This window comes from Vigna unguiculata, chromosome 7 (genome assembly GCF_037176805.1).
Source record: "Vigna unguiculata cultivar grain cowpea cultivar isolate G323 ecotype 2 chromosome 7, ASM3717680v1, whole genome shotgun sequence".
NCBI classification, from domain to species: Eukaryota; Viridiplantae; Streptophyta; class Magnoliopsida; order Fabales; family Fabaceae; genus Vigna; species Vigna unguiculata.
In genome coordinates, this window is record NC_140798.1 from 40,947,877 (window position 1) to 40,965,206 (window position 17,330).

The 17,330-nt window shown below is 29.2% G+C and overlaps 3 protein-coding genes across 5 annotated transcripts; 2 read left to right on the top strand and 1 right to left on the bottom strand.

The window, feature by feature from the left end:
- The first annotated feature begins 741 nt into the window (after window positions 1–741).
- LOC114192803 (small ribosomal subunit protein uS13z/uS13y/uS13x) lies at window positions 742–2,434 on the top strand. Its single transcript, XM_028082624.2, has 4 exons — window positions 742–882; window positions 992–1,152; window positions 1,247–1,435; window positions 2,112–2,434. The coding sequence occupies exons 1-4, from the start codon at window positions 880–882 to the stop codon at window positions 2,215–2,217; spliced, it is 459 nt and encodes a 152-aa protein (XP_027938425.1). The 5' UTR covers window positions 742–879; the 3' UTR covers window positions 2,218–2,434.
- Window positions 2,435–3,458: 1,024 nt separating this feature from the next.
- LOC114190748 (UDP-rhamnose/UDP-galactose transporter 6-like) lies at window positions 3,459–7,290 on the bottom strand. 3 transcript variants are annotated; one of them, XR_014996599.1, is made up of 7 exons: window positions 7,099–7,290; window positions 6,094–6,286; window positions 5,525–5,709; window positions 5,248–5,448; window positions 4,796–4,957; window positions 3,901–4,249; window positions 3,459–3,675 (listed from the first exon to the last, which is right to left on the bottom strand). XR_014996599.1 is itself a non-coding variant. In XM_085675651.1 (6 exons), exons 2-6 carry the CDS (start codon window positions 6,221–6,223, stop codon window positions 3,959–3,961), a joined length of 969 nt encoding a protein of 322 aa, XP_085531777.1. In that variant the 5' UTR covers window positions 6,224–6,286; window positions 7,099–7,289; the 3' UTR covers window positions 3,792–3,958. The 3 variants fall into 3 exon arrangements, 1 of the variants encoding a protein (XP_085531777.1); XR_014996598.1 differs by having other exon boundaries at window positions 3,459–3,790; window positions 7,099–7,288; XM_085675651.1 differs by lacking the exon at window positions 3,459–3,675 and having other exon boundaries at window positions 3,792–4,249; window positions 7,099–7,289.
- A 6,852-nt stretch (window positions 7,291–14,142) lies between these two features.
- LOC114190080 (uncharacterized) lies at window positions 14,143–16,767 on the top strand. The gene is made up of 3 exons (XM_028078845.2): window positions 14,143–14,459; window positions 14,683–14,763; window positions 16,140–16,767. The coding sequence occupies exons 1-3, from the start codon at window positions 14,301–14,303 to the stop codon at window positions 16,473–16,475; spliced, it is 576 nt and encodes a 191-aa protein (XP_027934646.1). The 5' UTR covers window positions 14,143–14,300; the 3' UTR covers window positions 16,476–16,767.
- The last annotated feature ends 563 nt before the right edge of the window (window positions 16,768–17,330 follow it).

The window sequence follows — 17,330 nt, forward strand, 5'->3', positions numbered from 1 at the left end:
TAAAGTTAATCTTTCTTCTTGATTCACAAATTTATCTATTTATTGTAAAATTATATTAGTGACTTTCAGATTAGTCTTTGAAGTTAGAAAATAAAATATTCTAAATCGATGTGGGAAATTTTTTATTATGGCGTAGAAAGCATACGCCTACTTCATCAACAATTATATAAGAACTGTTTTTTATACTGTGAAACGCACAGGACATTTTAAAATATATTTTTTTATTATAAATATAAAATTTAAATAAATGAAAAAAATAAAAATACTAAAAATTAGAATTTTAAGATTTTAATTATATTTAATATTATTATGTGTAAAAAAAATTAAATAATACTATATAATTTGAGTTTTTAAAAATTTATACGTTTTAATTTATATTTTTAGTAAAAAAACTCGTATAATTTAAATTATATAAAAATGATGACTTTTTTTCAAATATTTAAAGTTTTTAAAATAAAAATTATAAATGAGATAGTAATGTAAATGTTTATATCTAAAAATTAAAATTAAAAATTAATTAATTATATTAAATTTATAACTAATATTTTTTAATTAATGTTAATATTTATATTTTTATTAATTAAAATATATTAAATTTAATAAATACTTAATTATATTAAATTTATTCGCCTACTTCATCAACAATTGTATAAGAATTTTCCCTTACTTTAAAAAAGAAAAGAAAAATCAAAGCCCAAACTGAGGTAATAAATGGGCCACTGAAGTTGAACAAGCCCACAGGACAAAACCCTAGAACAGGCTCAGCACATTTATATAACATCACTCGTTGCCAAACCCTAGAGTTTCAGATCCTCATTCAACCAGCACCGATAGCAGCGGCGGCGACCGTCACTCTCCAACGACACTTCCGCGGCGAAAATGGTACGCGACCGTCTCATCTCACCTCTCACTGCTCCTCGACGTTGACCGAAAAGTTTCAATTTTTTAGGAACCCTATCGGTAACTGAATTTGTTTTTACGAATGTTGCAGGCTCTGGTGGCGAACGAGGAATTCCAGCACATTCTCCGTGTGCTGAACACTAACGTTGATGGCAAGCAGAAGATAATGTTCGCCCTTACCTCCATCAAGGGTATTGGTAGGAGATTCGCAAACATGGTTTGCAAGAAGGCTGATGTTGACATGAACAAGAGGTACTTCTTTTGTTCGGTCAGTTTAATTGCACTTGGGTTTATGTGTCTTTGGGTTTTCTTGACATGAGTGTTTTTGCGTTTGTGCTGCTGTCAGGGCTGGTGAGTTGAGTGCTGCGGAGTTGGATAATCTAATGACTGTGGTGGCCAACCCTAGGCAATTCAAAATCCCAGATTGGTTTCTTAACAGGAAGAAGGATTACAAGGATGGCAAATACTCCCAGGTTGTTTCCAATGCTCTCGATATGAAGCTCAGGGATGATTTGGAGAGACTTAAGAAAATCAGGTCACTACTCATTTACTACCTCTATTCATAGTTGGGTTATTCAATTTTGTTGGGTCTGATATTTAGTTTCGATGGGATAGTTTGTATAACGCTGATGCGGTCTTTGGTTTATTTGTGAAATATGACATGTTTAACGAAGTGTGACAAATCTGTTGGTTTGTTGAATTTGATTTCGTTTTAGCGTAGTAGCTTGTTTAATTTGTTAGTTATATTGTAACTCGTTGCCTGGTTTGTTTTATGGATGATCTAGGGAATTAGATAGAATGGTTCTCGTTAACTAATAGTGACATCAGTCTTAATTGTAGTGTAGTTATATTGAAAAGAAGAAGTCTTTCATGATTAATTTGCTCTCTGTTAATCATTATCTTGAATTTGGTTTTGCTGCTATCCATTTAGGTGTAAGATGTCAGTGAGACTATTGAGTTTCCAATTACTTTTTATAACCTTCTTCACAAGTTTGACAGAAGCAAATAATTTTCAAAGACAGATAATTGAAGTATGTCCAATCTAGATATCGTAATTTTAGTGTAATGAGATTAGTAACTTACCATACCATAAATTTATGTAATTAAAAATTTACCAAGGACTTTTCTGGAGAATTTTCTCATTGCTTGTTAAGTATTGGTGTCTACGGAACGGAATTAACTTTTAGGTTCATGTCTTTTCTATTATGCAGAAACCACCGTGGATTGAGGCACTACTGGGGCCTTAGAGTCCGTGGTCAGCACACCAAGACAACTGGCCGTAGGGGAAAGACTGTTGGTGTCTCTAAGAAGCGTTAAGATATTATGTTTTGGCTTTGGAGATTAGATTTTGTTGAGGAGACAAATTTGAAAGAACACTAGACATGTTTTGCATACCGACTTTGTATCAGTTTTATTTAAATGCGGTGACAATTTCAATTTTGTTTGTTATTTGCGTTAAGCTCTACTTATGATGCTGGTTTTTTATTTGTAGAGAACCTTGGATATTATTGATGAAATTACATATTCACTTCAACCCCGAATCAAAATACTACCTTTTTACCTTTCCTTATCCAAGTAATAAGTTAAAGATAATTTTCTTTTTTGCCATTTTACAAAATTTTATAACATGGTAACATGATGAACATGCTTGAAATATTAGTCGATTGTTTTGTATAATAATGTCTTGGGTTGTGCGAATTATATAACTCATCTCATTGGGAATCTAGATTTTTCCTAGTTTTAATGCAAGAAATTAGAAATTTCTTCATCATTATTCACCTTGAAAGTCTTTTTCTTTTTTAAGTTGTCAACATAATCTGTTATTGCAAGTAAGATAAAAATATATTGGGTCTAATGGAATTTTCATATTTTCAATACGATTTGAACTTCTTTTGTCTTTTTCTTTTTTAAGTTTCAACATAATCTGTTATTGCAAGTAAGATAAAAATATATTGGGTCTAATGGAATTTTCATATTTTCAATACGATTTGAACTTCTATTGCCTCTTTAAGTCTCTGTCAAACATTAATCTGTTAATTTTGTACAAAAAGGAATCTAAATATTTGGTTTGTACAAATTTATTGAAAAAAACATCTAAACGTATTGTTCATAGTATCTCCCTGGTTCACTTTAGAACGAATAATCATATCCCAATTCGAGTTTCTATAAAGTCTCTTGTCTATTTAGGTCCTCACACAAGAGTACATCTTTCATGAGGTACTGAATCCAAATACAAATATTTATGAAACCTTTTTTTATATGGGTTACTTTTAACAGAAACTTTCAGATAAATAGTTTTCTGTGCAACTATTAATGGTTAAAGTTTAAACTTTGTCCTCTCTTTTTTTCATCATCACCTTCTTTGAAGTTCTTATCCACAATAAACTAAATACGCATGAATCAAGGTGGAATTGTGAGTACCATTAAAATCTTGTTCTTGACAGAATAATATTTAATCAGACTTTATTTAGCATCCGACCAATTATCCAAAATAAAAACCACATAATTTTTTATTTGCCTTCTTTGTATCAACGTTTAGATCCTACAAATTCCTAAACTTTCTTTGCAACTAATTTAATTTATTGAAGGCGTCCAACATTAATACTTATACCAGTCATCATATAATCTTACATGTGAGAGTATCAATATAATAACAACCTAATCCTGCACTTTCAAAAATAAGTCGCACTCTCATGGGGGAAAAGATACGAGGACCTTTCTGTATTCATTTGTGTGGTGTGAAAATTTTTCCGTCTTCACACACCGCTCTGTATGCTGTTTTTATTGACAGAACCAGAATGAAGAAGCAACAAGAACGGATGAGTGTCACTAATGAAGGAGATGAAAATTTTGCTTGGAACCTAGTAAGCCCTATAATGAAATATATTCACTGGAATCCAAAACAATAAATCATATCAATTAAAAGAATTACAAATGAGATTGAAATAATTAGGTTTTAATTTAAAATAAACAAATACTTTCCTGTAAAAAATCACTTACCCTCTTATCATCTGAACTTCTGTAAATAAAACCCCCATCATGAGTGAATGCTATGAAACTATTGGTTTTCTGTTTTGTTGGTTGGAAGAGAGTGATTCAAACGCTCCTTTCCACCAGGCTTTGATGAGGCATTGCCATACCATATCATTCCACACACAGCTATAACCATCCCTAAAACCACTTGAACATTAAGACCTTCCCTCCCAAAGAAAAAGAACCCCATTGTCAAAACAAGTATGGTCTTCATGTGGCCTAGTACTTGAAAAGAGACCGCAGTGAATCTGCCAATGCAGATAAATTGACTAAGGTTGGTCCCCACTGCTATAGTGCATGACAAAAATATGAACATCTGCAAAATCCAACCCAAATTGTAAGAAACTTGGTAAAGGTTAATACCAACCCAAATACCACAATCAAAAGCAACAAAAGTTCAATTTGTAATTCAATTTACTTCATTCTTGACTTTGTTCTATAATGTATGTATCATCTAAGCTATACACATTCAATGAAATTAAGACTAATCCTTCTGCGAAAATCGCTACATAAATCCCAAAGCTTCCCATGCTGAGTAAGTTTTTAGCTATATACGATAAATTTATAAAACTATTTTAGATGAATAAAGCACATTAATAAGCAGATTGTATATCTAAAGAAATGGGGCATTCTTAAACATAAAAGCATGCAAACAAAACCATATACCATATGCACGATTATCTTATCTACATGCATTTGAAGGTGAAATCAATATCGATTTTAACACAAAGTCATTCATTATACGTACATCCATGTGAATCCACAGATGCCTTTACTCACTTTCTCGGAGAAAACAAATCATCAAGGGTTTTCACATTGAATACAATGGCATTGGTATCTTTTTTTGTTTTCCAGAACTTACCAAAGACCCTGAACTATAAGCAAATTGGTCAACCCTGTTGTTTGTCAACAAGTAGTCTAGAAAAGGGCCCACAAGAAGTAGTGATCCAGCCTGTGCAGGTGCTGTGTGTCCCAATAGGTTGAAAGAACTGAGCGAATACTTCCTCTGAAGGAAATGGACATACTGCACATGAAAACATTGAAAATTCATTAAAAAAAATAGATTAACACTTCTTATACAAGTTTTTTACATCACAGGAAGGCTGATACAGAATCTACCTAAAATGCACTCAAATATTTAAGCATAACATAGAACACTTTTAAGACAGAGAAACTTCAAAATGTTTGTCATATTGCCTACCACTCTTTGTAATGTTGCCATGCAGAAGCATGAATCTAGATTTAATTATGATATTTTAAGTTTGAATTTTGAACTGAAGCAGTATGTCGCATATGGTGGAGTGTCACTCTTACATATTGTTGCATAGAAGTGCTCCACACTGCTACAAAGGCAGCAGCCAAACCTCTGGTGTTAACACTCACATCAGTAACCGTGCAAACACCAACACCCAAGAGAACGACACATATGCTGAGTTTCGTGCCTCTAGAGTACCTAACCTTGTCGAAAACAACTTCCAAAAGGCACGATACAGGTATCATACTCAGCTTAGTAATCTGCAAAATGGTTAAAAAAGAAATGTTAACTTCTGAATGCATTGATCGACAAATAGAGAAATTCAACCCAACTCACTTGATAGAATCCAACTGAGTTCCACATTAGACTAATATTCATTCCAACAACGGAGAAGTTAGCAAATAAAATAAATTTTAGAAGTTCTGGAAAGGGTAAATGCGAAGGCTGGATGTATCCCAGCATCTTTAGTATGTATGTCATCAAAGTTGTAGTAACGAAATGAAGACCTGTTAATGTTGTAGCTGCAGGCAAAGGCAAATCATATTTAAAAGATGATAAGAAATTAATCATAATATATTTATTGGGACAAGGCTTAAAATCTATGGAAATATCGAAAAATATTTTGTCAAATCTTAAATTATCCTCGAGTGTTTCCTATTTCCTCATTATCTCTTAATACTAGTTACCATATTTTCACGTATTACCATGATACGTTTTTTGAATTAGTTAGAAAATTAGGACTAGTATAAATAAGGGTTAATATTCTAGATTTTGTGAACATATCCAACAAATTGCACATTGTAGTATATCACAGTTAGTATTTCCTTCCATTATATCTAAAATTCCATTACTCCAACAATGTAAGTCAAGGAAAGACAACATTAAAAATTGGGAAAGGAATTTACCAAAACTGAAGCCGTAAGTCACCATCAAAGCTTTGTTTACAATGATAACTCCAACAGAAGTGACAACATTGAACACCCAAGCAGCTGCATCCACTGCTGCCTTCTTCTCAGCCCTGCTAGTCGTTGCCATGTTCTTGCTTATTTTTCACAAATTAACTAACTCTGATCTCTTCTAACTAGCCTCCATAGCATTCTGTTGAACCATTCAAATGATGTGCATTGGTCAGTCCATTTAAATAAACAAATACAAAGCCTGGTAAACTGGAAAACACGAAATTATCATATTTAATACAGATGGAAATGTGATCAACGGAATGTAAAACGTCAAAAGCATCAGGACCCAAGATCATTTATATTTATCTATAAACGGTACACTAGACCCAGCTGAAGAATGATAAAATGAACCACTCCTTGAATTAAATAAATCTTGCATCCAAAGAAAGCTGGCATTACAAATCTGTTCTAAGCATTCATAGTAACAACCCCTAAAGTTGTTCACTCATTTTCGGGGCAGAAGACAGTATGATAGCCCGTTTGAATGAAATGTCAATTCCAATTTGGCTTTACTGGGTGACACTTACCAAAGACAAAACTCCTAAATTCACCATAATGTCATATATCAGAAACCAATTCAAATAAATTGAACTCCAAAACGAAGCCACACAATTTGACAATGCGAAGCAATTCTGCGTTCTATGAAAAGAAAAATACAGAGTAAATAAAATTTAAAACTCTTATTTTCCATATCCATAATAAACAGATCCCAAAAGGGATCTCAGATCCAGAAGGGTGACGCTAAAATTTAGTAAATGGTAACGATGTTTTCTAAAAGAGAGATCATAATCAAACATGGGTAAGCTGGTATTTACCAAGATTCAATATTCCTAGTCCCTTTAACCAAGAAAAATATAAGATTGTATGAATGAATTAAAACAAAATAAGGGGTAAGAGTTGAGAAGGATTGAGAATGTGAAGAAAAAATAGGTTGAGAAGAAAGAAACTAACTGTGAATATAGAAGACATTGGGCGTTGGAATGAATGTAGCGTATGGAAATGTGGGTAGAAAGGAATTGAAGAATGGAGAATGCAGTTTGCAGATTGGAGTAGGAGTGGCACGCGCTATGCACCCAAGAAAGACGAGCATAATAAGCATGTTATGTTTCTCAAGTATCTTGTTTTGTCTAATCATGCACGTTCTTCCTCAGCTTTAGATTCATTTTGGAACAACACCACCATAGTAACTGTTTTCTTAAATAATCACAACAATTATATTAAACCATACTATATTAACTGATTCTTGCACTTTGAAAACAACTCTAATCCTCTTAAAGTGAGATATTTGTTCATTTATAGCATGAGTTTATTTATTAACTTTAATTGCATTTATTAACTATACTAAATGCTTAAGAAAATTTAACATTTAATTATTCTTGTTTTTTTATAATAGTAGTTTATCCATTTTTATTTGTACTTTTGAAATGTTGTGAGGATTAAAAGAATATTTAAGAGTATAAATTATTTAATAAATGATACTTGAATATTTTATTAATAAATTATACTATAAATAGATTTTTTATTATTTGAGTTTTATTTTATAAGAATACATTTTTGTAAAATAAATTTTCAATCTTTTTAGTGTTTTTTTTATAGATATTTGATTCGATTCTTCATTTATTTAATTATCAGAGTATGTTATAGGAGTTCTGGCGAAAAGTGTAACCATTTTATCAAATCAGAATTTTAAACATAAAAGTTCATTCTTTAGAGTCTTTTAGTGAAACCTATTACATATAAGGTTGTTAGGCGTGTATACGAGGTTTAAAGGCTCAATATGAATCTTTTTTCGATTAAAATTGTTAGAGTATGATCATATCATTAATCTAAATTCTTCTCTATGTGCAGATATTGCATAACGTGGGAGTAGAGGTCTTCAGTGGTAGTGAAACTCTTTTTGGTAGTGGCTCACAATCCTAGTAAGGGAAACTAATATTTTTTTTAATAATGCTTAAAGTGTTTAATTTGATGTGATGAAACTGTAATACATCATTTTACTGAAAGTAAAGTAACCATGATGATCGATTTGGTATATTGAAACTGTGAAAATGTTGAACCATCTAGTGTTCGCATGTGAAATAAACTATGGTTATATTATTTGTTAGATTTTTGAGATAAATTGTTCATTTCAAAATGATGTGTTAATGAATATGTATGTTTTGAACTTTGAAAGTTGGGAGATGAGTGATAATATATCAAATTAATTAAATTGGTGTTATATTATAATATTTTTAAAGTTAAATTATACTTATTTTAATGCTTAAGAGGAGTAAAAATAACTCAGATAGACCAAGGGACCAATATGATACATATAAGTAGTCATTGAAATTTGATAGGGCCCTAGGCATTGTGTAGTTGTCATTGAGCACTGGTCTCTTTTGGTTGGGTGCTATCTGAAATTTAATTCTAAAGAGCTCCAAAGGTCAAAGCACGGGCGTTGAGCATTAGCGTCTTTCCACTAGGCGCAAACTATGATATAAGTTCTATGAAGCCTTTGTGTTACCCTTACTAAGTGGGGAAAGGACAATGATATATTATGCTTTAGATTACGTATATATGATGATTAATTGTTGAGAAGAGAAATGTGATGTTTGGATTGTATGAATGAGTGATATTAAAATGCTTTAGATTATATATGTGTAAGGATAAATGGTTTGATACGAGAAATGTGATATATGAATTGTGGGGATAATGAGAGTGTAATAACTTTTAGGGAGAGAACGTTATATTGTTTTGAGTTTAGGATGTACAAAAGGGTTTTTGAGGAAATTATTCTGACTTTGCTGGTATTTAACTCACATAGAATGAAAAATATTTAGTTGTGAGAATTGAAAAATGTTCCTACAATTTGGTGCTTTAGAAAATAGGATCGAACCATGTATGTATAATCAGTTTGAATTTATTCAATAAATGTGTCTTCCAGAAATAGAGTCAAATATATTTATATATGAAGAGTTTATATATTATGTTAGGGAGAGCATGGATAATCTAGACATTTAATTATTGTTGAATATATTGTAGATTATTTGAATTATTTAGTTGTGAATATTTTGAGTTATGCATCATTGAATCATGTGAATTTATATATATATATATATATATATATAATATAATCTATAATTATTAACTTAGTTAATTATTATGTAAATTTAATAATTAAAAAATATAAATAGTAACATAAAAGCATTCATAATAATAATTTTAATGATTTTTTTATTATAATACTACATCTATAATAAAGAGTATTCTGTTTAATAATAAACATATTTAGTATTTTTATTTTATTTTTTATTATATTACAAAACATTAAAAAATAGAAATAAATTATTTAAATGTTTTAAAAAATATTTGCACATTTTAATGGTATAATGTATTATAAATCACATTATCTTCTCATTTTTTTTTTCAATATATAGAGACACAGTCTCTCCCACCAATAAGCTGTCAAAGTTTATGATAATATCACATTATTCTTTCCTATTAGCTTTTTATTTATTTAACTTATAATAACTATTTAACTTTTTTGAGTTTTGTGATCTCTCCTTTTAAATAACACCATGAGTATGTTAATTTTGTCAAGAAAAGTTAAAATAATGCATATTTCATCATATGATATACAATAAAGTACCCTAAAAATATATATTTTTTCACTGTTTCTAAATAATCATTTTACTAGTAAGAATACTTTATTAGTAAATAGAAAATTGGGAGACAAGCTATGTTCAATGTACTTTCTTTTTTACTTTTGGATATAATTTAATTAAAAGGTGAGATTACAATAATATTGAAACCTGAATATTTTTTGTTTCTAATGATTCCATTGTTGTATAAACACTAAACTCAATTGGCATATGACTAATTGCTACTCATATTAATCCAACTTCATTTTCATTAAATATCCAATTTCAAATATTAAAGAAAACATACGAGATGTGCTCAATATTTATTTAATTATATATATATATATATATATATATATATATATATATATATATATATATATATATATATATATATATATATATATATATATTACACTGATAAAAATAACATGTCTTAAAAATTTTCGCATCGTTTAAGATAACTAAAAAGATAATAGGTGTGTTTGTCATTATATAATAGACTATAAGTTTATCTCTTTGTGTAATTAAATTCTTATTCTGAAGAATATGGATGTGATGTACTTAGAATCAAAAAGTTGAGAGTGTTATCTCTATGTTATAATGATGTTTGAAAATAAAAATAATAATGTTCTTAATCGATGATAATATTTCCCAACAAAATATTATATATATATATATATATATATATATATATAAGTTATTTTAAAAATATAATCAAATATTATCATGCCAATTTTTTTATTATTTTTCAAGGAGGAATTTGCTTAATAAGGACCATTTTTCTTACAGCAAACTCTGAGCAAAACTTTGATTCACTATTTTTATTTTTGTAATCATTTTTTATTATTCCCTAAAGTGATTTTACAGCAAAAGCCTCTAAAACATTTTTACTTCCAGCGGTCTCAAATCCCGGTGAATGATTTAAGATTTGTTGAACTAATTATATAGATTGAAAAAAAAAAAAAATCCAAATCACATTTAGCTTCTTTCATTCTTCCTCGAGAACTTTATATTCAAATATACAAATTTAGAATCACGCACTTTATTCTAAAAGTCCAATATCATAACATTTATTTTCAAATCTATTCAATCATTCCGTACCCATTTCTAAGAACTATTTTTCAGAACAAAATCATTCCAAACCTACCTAATAGAATTAATCCAATAAATATATCAACTGTTGATAAAATTATCTTTTTCAAAATTTTGTTTGTAATTGAATTCTCACAAATTCTGAAGTTTGAAACTGGAGAAAATTCTAACTTAATTTAAAGAGGGACAACAAAATGAGAGTATCAAGAATATTTCCACGTGTTAGAACAAATATTATGTAAAATAACTCTTCAAAGTTACAATAAAAAAAAATTGATATTTCTATTCGTATCTGGAAACTATGAATGTTCGACTATTAAGAAATATATTTTGTATTTGTCTCTTTAGCAACCTAATATCACCTCTTAAATAAAAGTTCACTATTAAAATAATTCATTGATCAGAAGTTCCATGCATACTTTGATTGATTAATTTCATTTATATACTAATAAATATATTATTGAGAATTCGTTTTCTCAGTGCACACACTTTTTCTTTATTCTTTAAATAATCGTTATTTTAGATTAAAATAATTATATTTCTATTTTTATCTTTTTAAATGTTTGTTAATTCTAATTTAAATATTTTATAAATATATATATATATATATATATATATATATATATATATATATATATATATATATATATATATATATATATATATATATATATATATATATATATACACACACAAATAGGAGTTTTTTCGTGTACATATTTTTCTTCCAATTTTGGTTTTAAGTAATTGCTATTTTAAATTAAAATAATTACATTTTCATTTTTTTAATGATCGGCAGTTTAATTATTTTATTATTTTATACATTTTAATAACTTACTTTTCAATTCAAATAATTATTTATAAAAAATATTTTGGTGTCTCCACATTTTTATTATTAATTATCCTTTAATAAATAACCATTTTTTTTAAATCAAAACAATTATTTTATTATTTTTATCTTTTAACTAACCTATTTGTTAGACTTAAATGTTTCATTTATTTATTTTAAATTAATCATTTTTAAACTAAAATAAGTATCTTTAATATACAACAAAATCATCTACAAAATAAATAAAGGTTATAAAATTTTAAAAATTATTTATATTTATATATATATTTTTTAATGTGAACACATAAGATCCTATAAAATAATGTCGATTTAATGGTGACGGTGATTTAAAAATAGTGAGACAATATTACTTTTAATATTAACAGGTTTTAGTATAGATATAATTGTTATAAACGAGTTTCATTATTTTCAATATACACAATATCTTTAGAAATCACTCTCTTTTAGAGTTTTATGACTTCTTTCTAAGGTTTCTCTTCCTCTATTTGCCGTATAATTGAAGATTTGAGACCGTAAGGGTAATCCTTGTGATAAATTTTTCAATTTAAATTCTCTATTTGCGTAAGTTAAGTTTCAGTCATTTTTTTGATCTTCTTATGTTTTTTGGTTGCACATGAGACTTTTTTCGCTTGCATGTGAGTTTTTAATCTTTTATTTGAGTATCTACTTATTAGTGATCATAACGGTATATCATGATCGTTCTTGTGATATTTCTATGTATAGACAAGAACATCATGTGAAGTTATAAATGTTTTGGTGTTCTTAGAGGTTTAGGGGAGTCTGATAAATTTGATGGTTTGAACGTTGATGATTGTTTTATTTTGATAATGGATTTTGGTTATTAGCATGAATCTATTTGGTGTGTATGTTTGATTTAAGTTGAAAGATTGATTTCATGCTTGTGTGATTTTGTGTTGGTTTTTGTGATTGATTGAATAATTTAAAATTTGAGCAATTTAGCAAATTGGTACAAACTCAAATGCTTTACAACAATTAGTTTTAGTTTTAATTTGAGTGTAGATGGAATACTTTTATAATCATATATCATGTAAAGATGTAATATACTTAATATATTTTATACACTAAATCACCTGTTTTGAATATTATAATAAAATGTTATATTTTATTAATTTTAAGCTATTAGAATGAGATATTACACATGTACATGTATTTTTACCAGAACGCATGTGTTTTGGTCTATGTATAAATAGGATTTTTCTTAATATATATATATATATATATATATATATATATATATATATATATAATTCTTACAACTTTGCCTTAATTTAAATAAAAATAATTACATTTCCATTTTTACCTTTTAATGACCATTAATCCTTATTTAATTATTTTATAAATAGATTAAAATTTACAACTATATAAATAACTATAGATAAAGAAGATAATATTTTTATCCACAATTATTATTTCTATTTTACTCTTACTGACGGTTTTTTTAAGAAATATAATTGTTAAGTAATTTTTTTGAAAGTAACCACTATTTTAAAATCTTTTATATAAAATCATTACAAATTTTTCTTTTCTTTCTTTTTTTGTTTTTTTCATTATATTTGTAATTTCTATCACTATTTTAATTTACTTATAAATGTTAAAAAAAACGGATATACAAATCGACAACGTTTGTATTTATACTAGTATTAATAAACATTGTTCTTTAGTATTTAATAACAAATCATTACATATTTTAATTTTATTAATTTTAGTAATAAATATTGTTAAAGTCATGATGACTTTTAACAATTGATATTAATTATGTGTTCAGTTTCAATAAAGAATATGAAAAGAAAAATTATCTGAAAGAATGAAAAAAAAAAGAGTATAACGGAGAATATTTTTTTATTGTTTAGCAAAGAAGAAAAAGAAGACAAAATAAGTAATATTTTATCACTGGTATGGTTGTGAAAAAGTGAAAAGAAAAACAGAATACACACATACTAATTTTTTGTTATTACATTAAAAATAACTTTTTTTTATTGTTTTTCATCTGTTTCTGCCTAAATACAGAACTGTTTATATTAGATTATGTGTCTTTCCACTCTGTACTATTACCAAACAAAATACAATAATTTCTTTCTATTTTTCCATTTTCTCTGGTAATAGGTATTTTGTCAAGAAAACAAACAATGTTTAAAAATATTTAGTAGTGAAAATGGGATAAGATGTAAAAATAATAATAAAACAAAAATATAACTATGATAAAACACATTTAAAAAATTTATTAGTTATTTGTTGTAAAATCTTACAATAAAACATTAATTAGAAATTTCATTGTATTTTATGAGTGCCATTAGCCCGAAAAGAAAGAAAAGATTGTTTCTTGAAAAGGTAAAACAAAAAAGAAAGATTCAATAAATAGCATTGTATAAAGAATCAGATTAAATTGATTAAAGTTGGATATTTTCACCAAAGTGGTTCAAAGCAAGGGACAAGCTTTTATTACCAATCCATGGAGTGGAATAATTTTTGTATTGGTGGAAACCGATGAAAACCGAAACGCCCTCTTTCTCCTTCACGCATAAAACCCACTCACAACTTCTTCTCTTCAATTGGGCACAGGCACAATCATGGCGAAGAAGAGAAAATCCATAGCCTCAAGCATGGACGAGGTGGACCGAACCATGTACGCTTCATTTTCCAGTGCTGCCAATTCTCTCTCACACCTCTACACTCTCTCCATGAACCGCCACAAACTCTCCTTCCAAGCCGGTGAACGCCACTCCCTTGTAACGATTTTCTCTTTTATCCTCCAACCCCTTTTCGTTCCATATATTTCCTGGACTTTTCCAAAATAAAAAGACTATCTTTTTTTTTTTTTTTTTCATTTTTAAATTCTTGTTCTCGATTGCAATTGAGTTCTTGCCTCGGCATTTTTACTGTTTGTGTCATGTGTTTAGGGTTTAAACTATGTAATTTGTTTTAATTGGTGTGAGCTGTGTCCGATTTCAGGAAAAGCTTTATCAGTGGATCCGGAGGCAACAAGAGGGTGGATCAAGAGTTGCACCTGTTGATATACTCGGCTACATTCAGGTTGGTTTCATTCTATGGTTCTTTTTGTGTTTTGCATGTCATTGTGAAGCAAACAAAATGAGAGAGGCTGAGGAATTATGGCGTGCTGGTTACTGAGAAGATGATGCACATGTATCGTATCAAAGAGCTAGGCTGATAGCTAGAGGAGCTTTGAGCTAGTTTTGCGTTGTTTCTTCCCTAGAGACAAATGAAAGTTTTTTGTGGACTTTCAACCAATCATAACTGAATAACAAAATGGTCATTTTTTACCAAACCTGTTTATAAACAAGCCAAACGGTTTTGTGTAAGCTTTGTAGTCAACCTCATTTGGTGAGATAAGGCTATGTTTCTTTTGTCTAAGCTTTTCCTGATCACACTGTTGAACAATACTGCTGGTTTTGAGAAGGTTCATGTTAATCTTGTTGTCCAGATTTTGATTTAGTTCTCTGGTATTGACGTTTGCTTAATTAATCAGTTGTGTTTTTATTTCTGTAGGCTGGATTTACGCAGGTCTTTACCTTTCTCTAAATTACTTGTTTTCTGCCTTGTCTGTTGCAATTTTACCTTGTTATCATTCGTTTATTTGTTTCTTTTCTTAGTGGAATGTCAATTTTTTCCCTTGAATTAATGGGTGATTTTGTTGATGAACTGAAATTTATAAAGTAAGTGTTTTGTTTGCCTATATGCAAGTTATAACGGAGAATGTTGGAAAGGTTTCTTAGTGTGAGGCATGAATTTTTAAATTAAGTTTAACTAGAGAAGGTCTGAAAATTGGGTAAATTTTAAACGGGAGAAAGCCATCTTGATTTCTCCGATAGTTGTTGCCCTTTTCTTTCATGTGATCCTTTCTCTCTTTAAATTATCATTTTCTAAACTTTAGTGTAATTGCTATTTTAAATTTTTGTGGAAACAAGTGTTTGAAATTTTATGTTTCACTCGTGGGCTTTGAGAAGTTGCAGAATTACATTGGGGAATGCTGATTGCCAAAAGAAGTAGAAAATACATAGGTTTGACAAATGAACCCAAAGTGAAATGGCAAGTAATATATAAATACTTGGCAAGTATTATATGTTACTTAGGTATTTTTGTAGCATTTTAGTTATATTTCACGTTTGTAATGGTGGCTAGGAAGGACAGAAAATGCAATGAAACATTCTTTTTTTCCTTCCGTTTTAAGATTTTTTAAGATTGTCAGTTTTTAAGAAATTGTTATCTCAGAAACTTGTATGCACTTGTGGCTAGTTAGATATATTGCAGTTCTGAAAAAAAAAAATGGTTGATAACATGGCAGGTTTGGGTTACATGGGGATGCCTTTGTACTTCATGCAATGTAATATTGTTCTTTGTTGTTACTGATCACAAATTGCATGAATGAAATCTGATTTTTCTGCTGACAGAATGAGCTGGATTATTGTGGAGAGGAACCGTGTATGTCACCTAGAATTCCACAGCAACACCAACAATCACAACCACTAATGCATGCCACTGTCACTGGTTCAGGCTTTCCCGTAACTACAGAATTTCCTGGCCAGACACTTATGGGGCAGGGACTCAGGTCTGAGCACAGTGATAATCAATCAAAGAATTCCGTGTTTTCAAATGCGTTGTCAAATCCTGTTCGTCAAGTTGGTGAGGTAGGGAACTACACTGAAGACAACTTTCTTCAGCAGCAAAGCAGGGACTCTGCTTCATTCAGTTTCAATGATGCTGCCATGGACATGCATTCAGACTAGTCTTCTGTTTCATCTACTGAATGTGTTTGCTTCACCATCCCTCTACATTACCTGCAGAAAGATTGAATAATCAGCGGAAGGGCATATCTGAGTTTTGATCTTTGTGTCCCTACAGAAAACAGCATTAACTTATTACAACGCATGCTTGTACCATCCAAGTTGAGTAATGGCTTAGGTCTTCAATGTTCTTTGTAAAGTTTGTTGTTGAAATAGTTTAAAGGTATCAAAATTTGTACCCTGATTTCTCTCAGATACAAACTTTATTTCAATGTAGGCATTACTTCTATTTCAAGTTTTCTACCTAAACCTGTCCTCAGGGCCGACTCAAGGATTTCAGGTGTCATGGATGTCCTTCTCCTTCTAATCATAAATATTTTTGTTGTACTTTTTGCTGCAAAATTATCCATAATTCTTTCATAATCAATAATTTTTTTTAAATGTTTTCAGTAAAACCATTTAATCTTTTTCTTTAAAGTTATATGTTTATTAAAAGTTATATTTTAATTACGATGTGTATATACATAATTTTTTTGTGGCTTCCAAAGTGGTTCACCTTGACCATGCTGAATGCTACAATCAGTCCTTTTCACACATTCTGTGCGCTGCAATTCACAACTTCAGGCATCTTTTGTATATCCCTTTGGTTTTCATATCTATTTTGTTAATCCTTATAGCTTATTCTCTGTTGTTTTCTTTATATTATTGTCAATTTGTGAAGAGAGAGAATAAAGACACGATTTAGCCGCAATTCATTCAGCCTTTTTAGGATTAACTTAACAGAGTTCTCAAGTGATGATTCAGTATTGTATACGTTTGATTAAAGCTTGATAGTTTCTAAAAGAAAGAAAAAGAGAA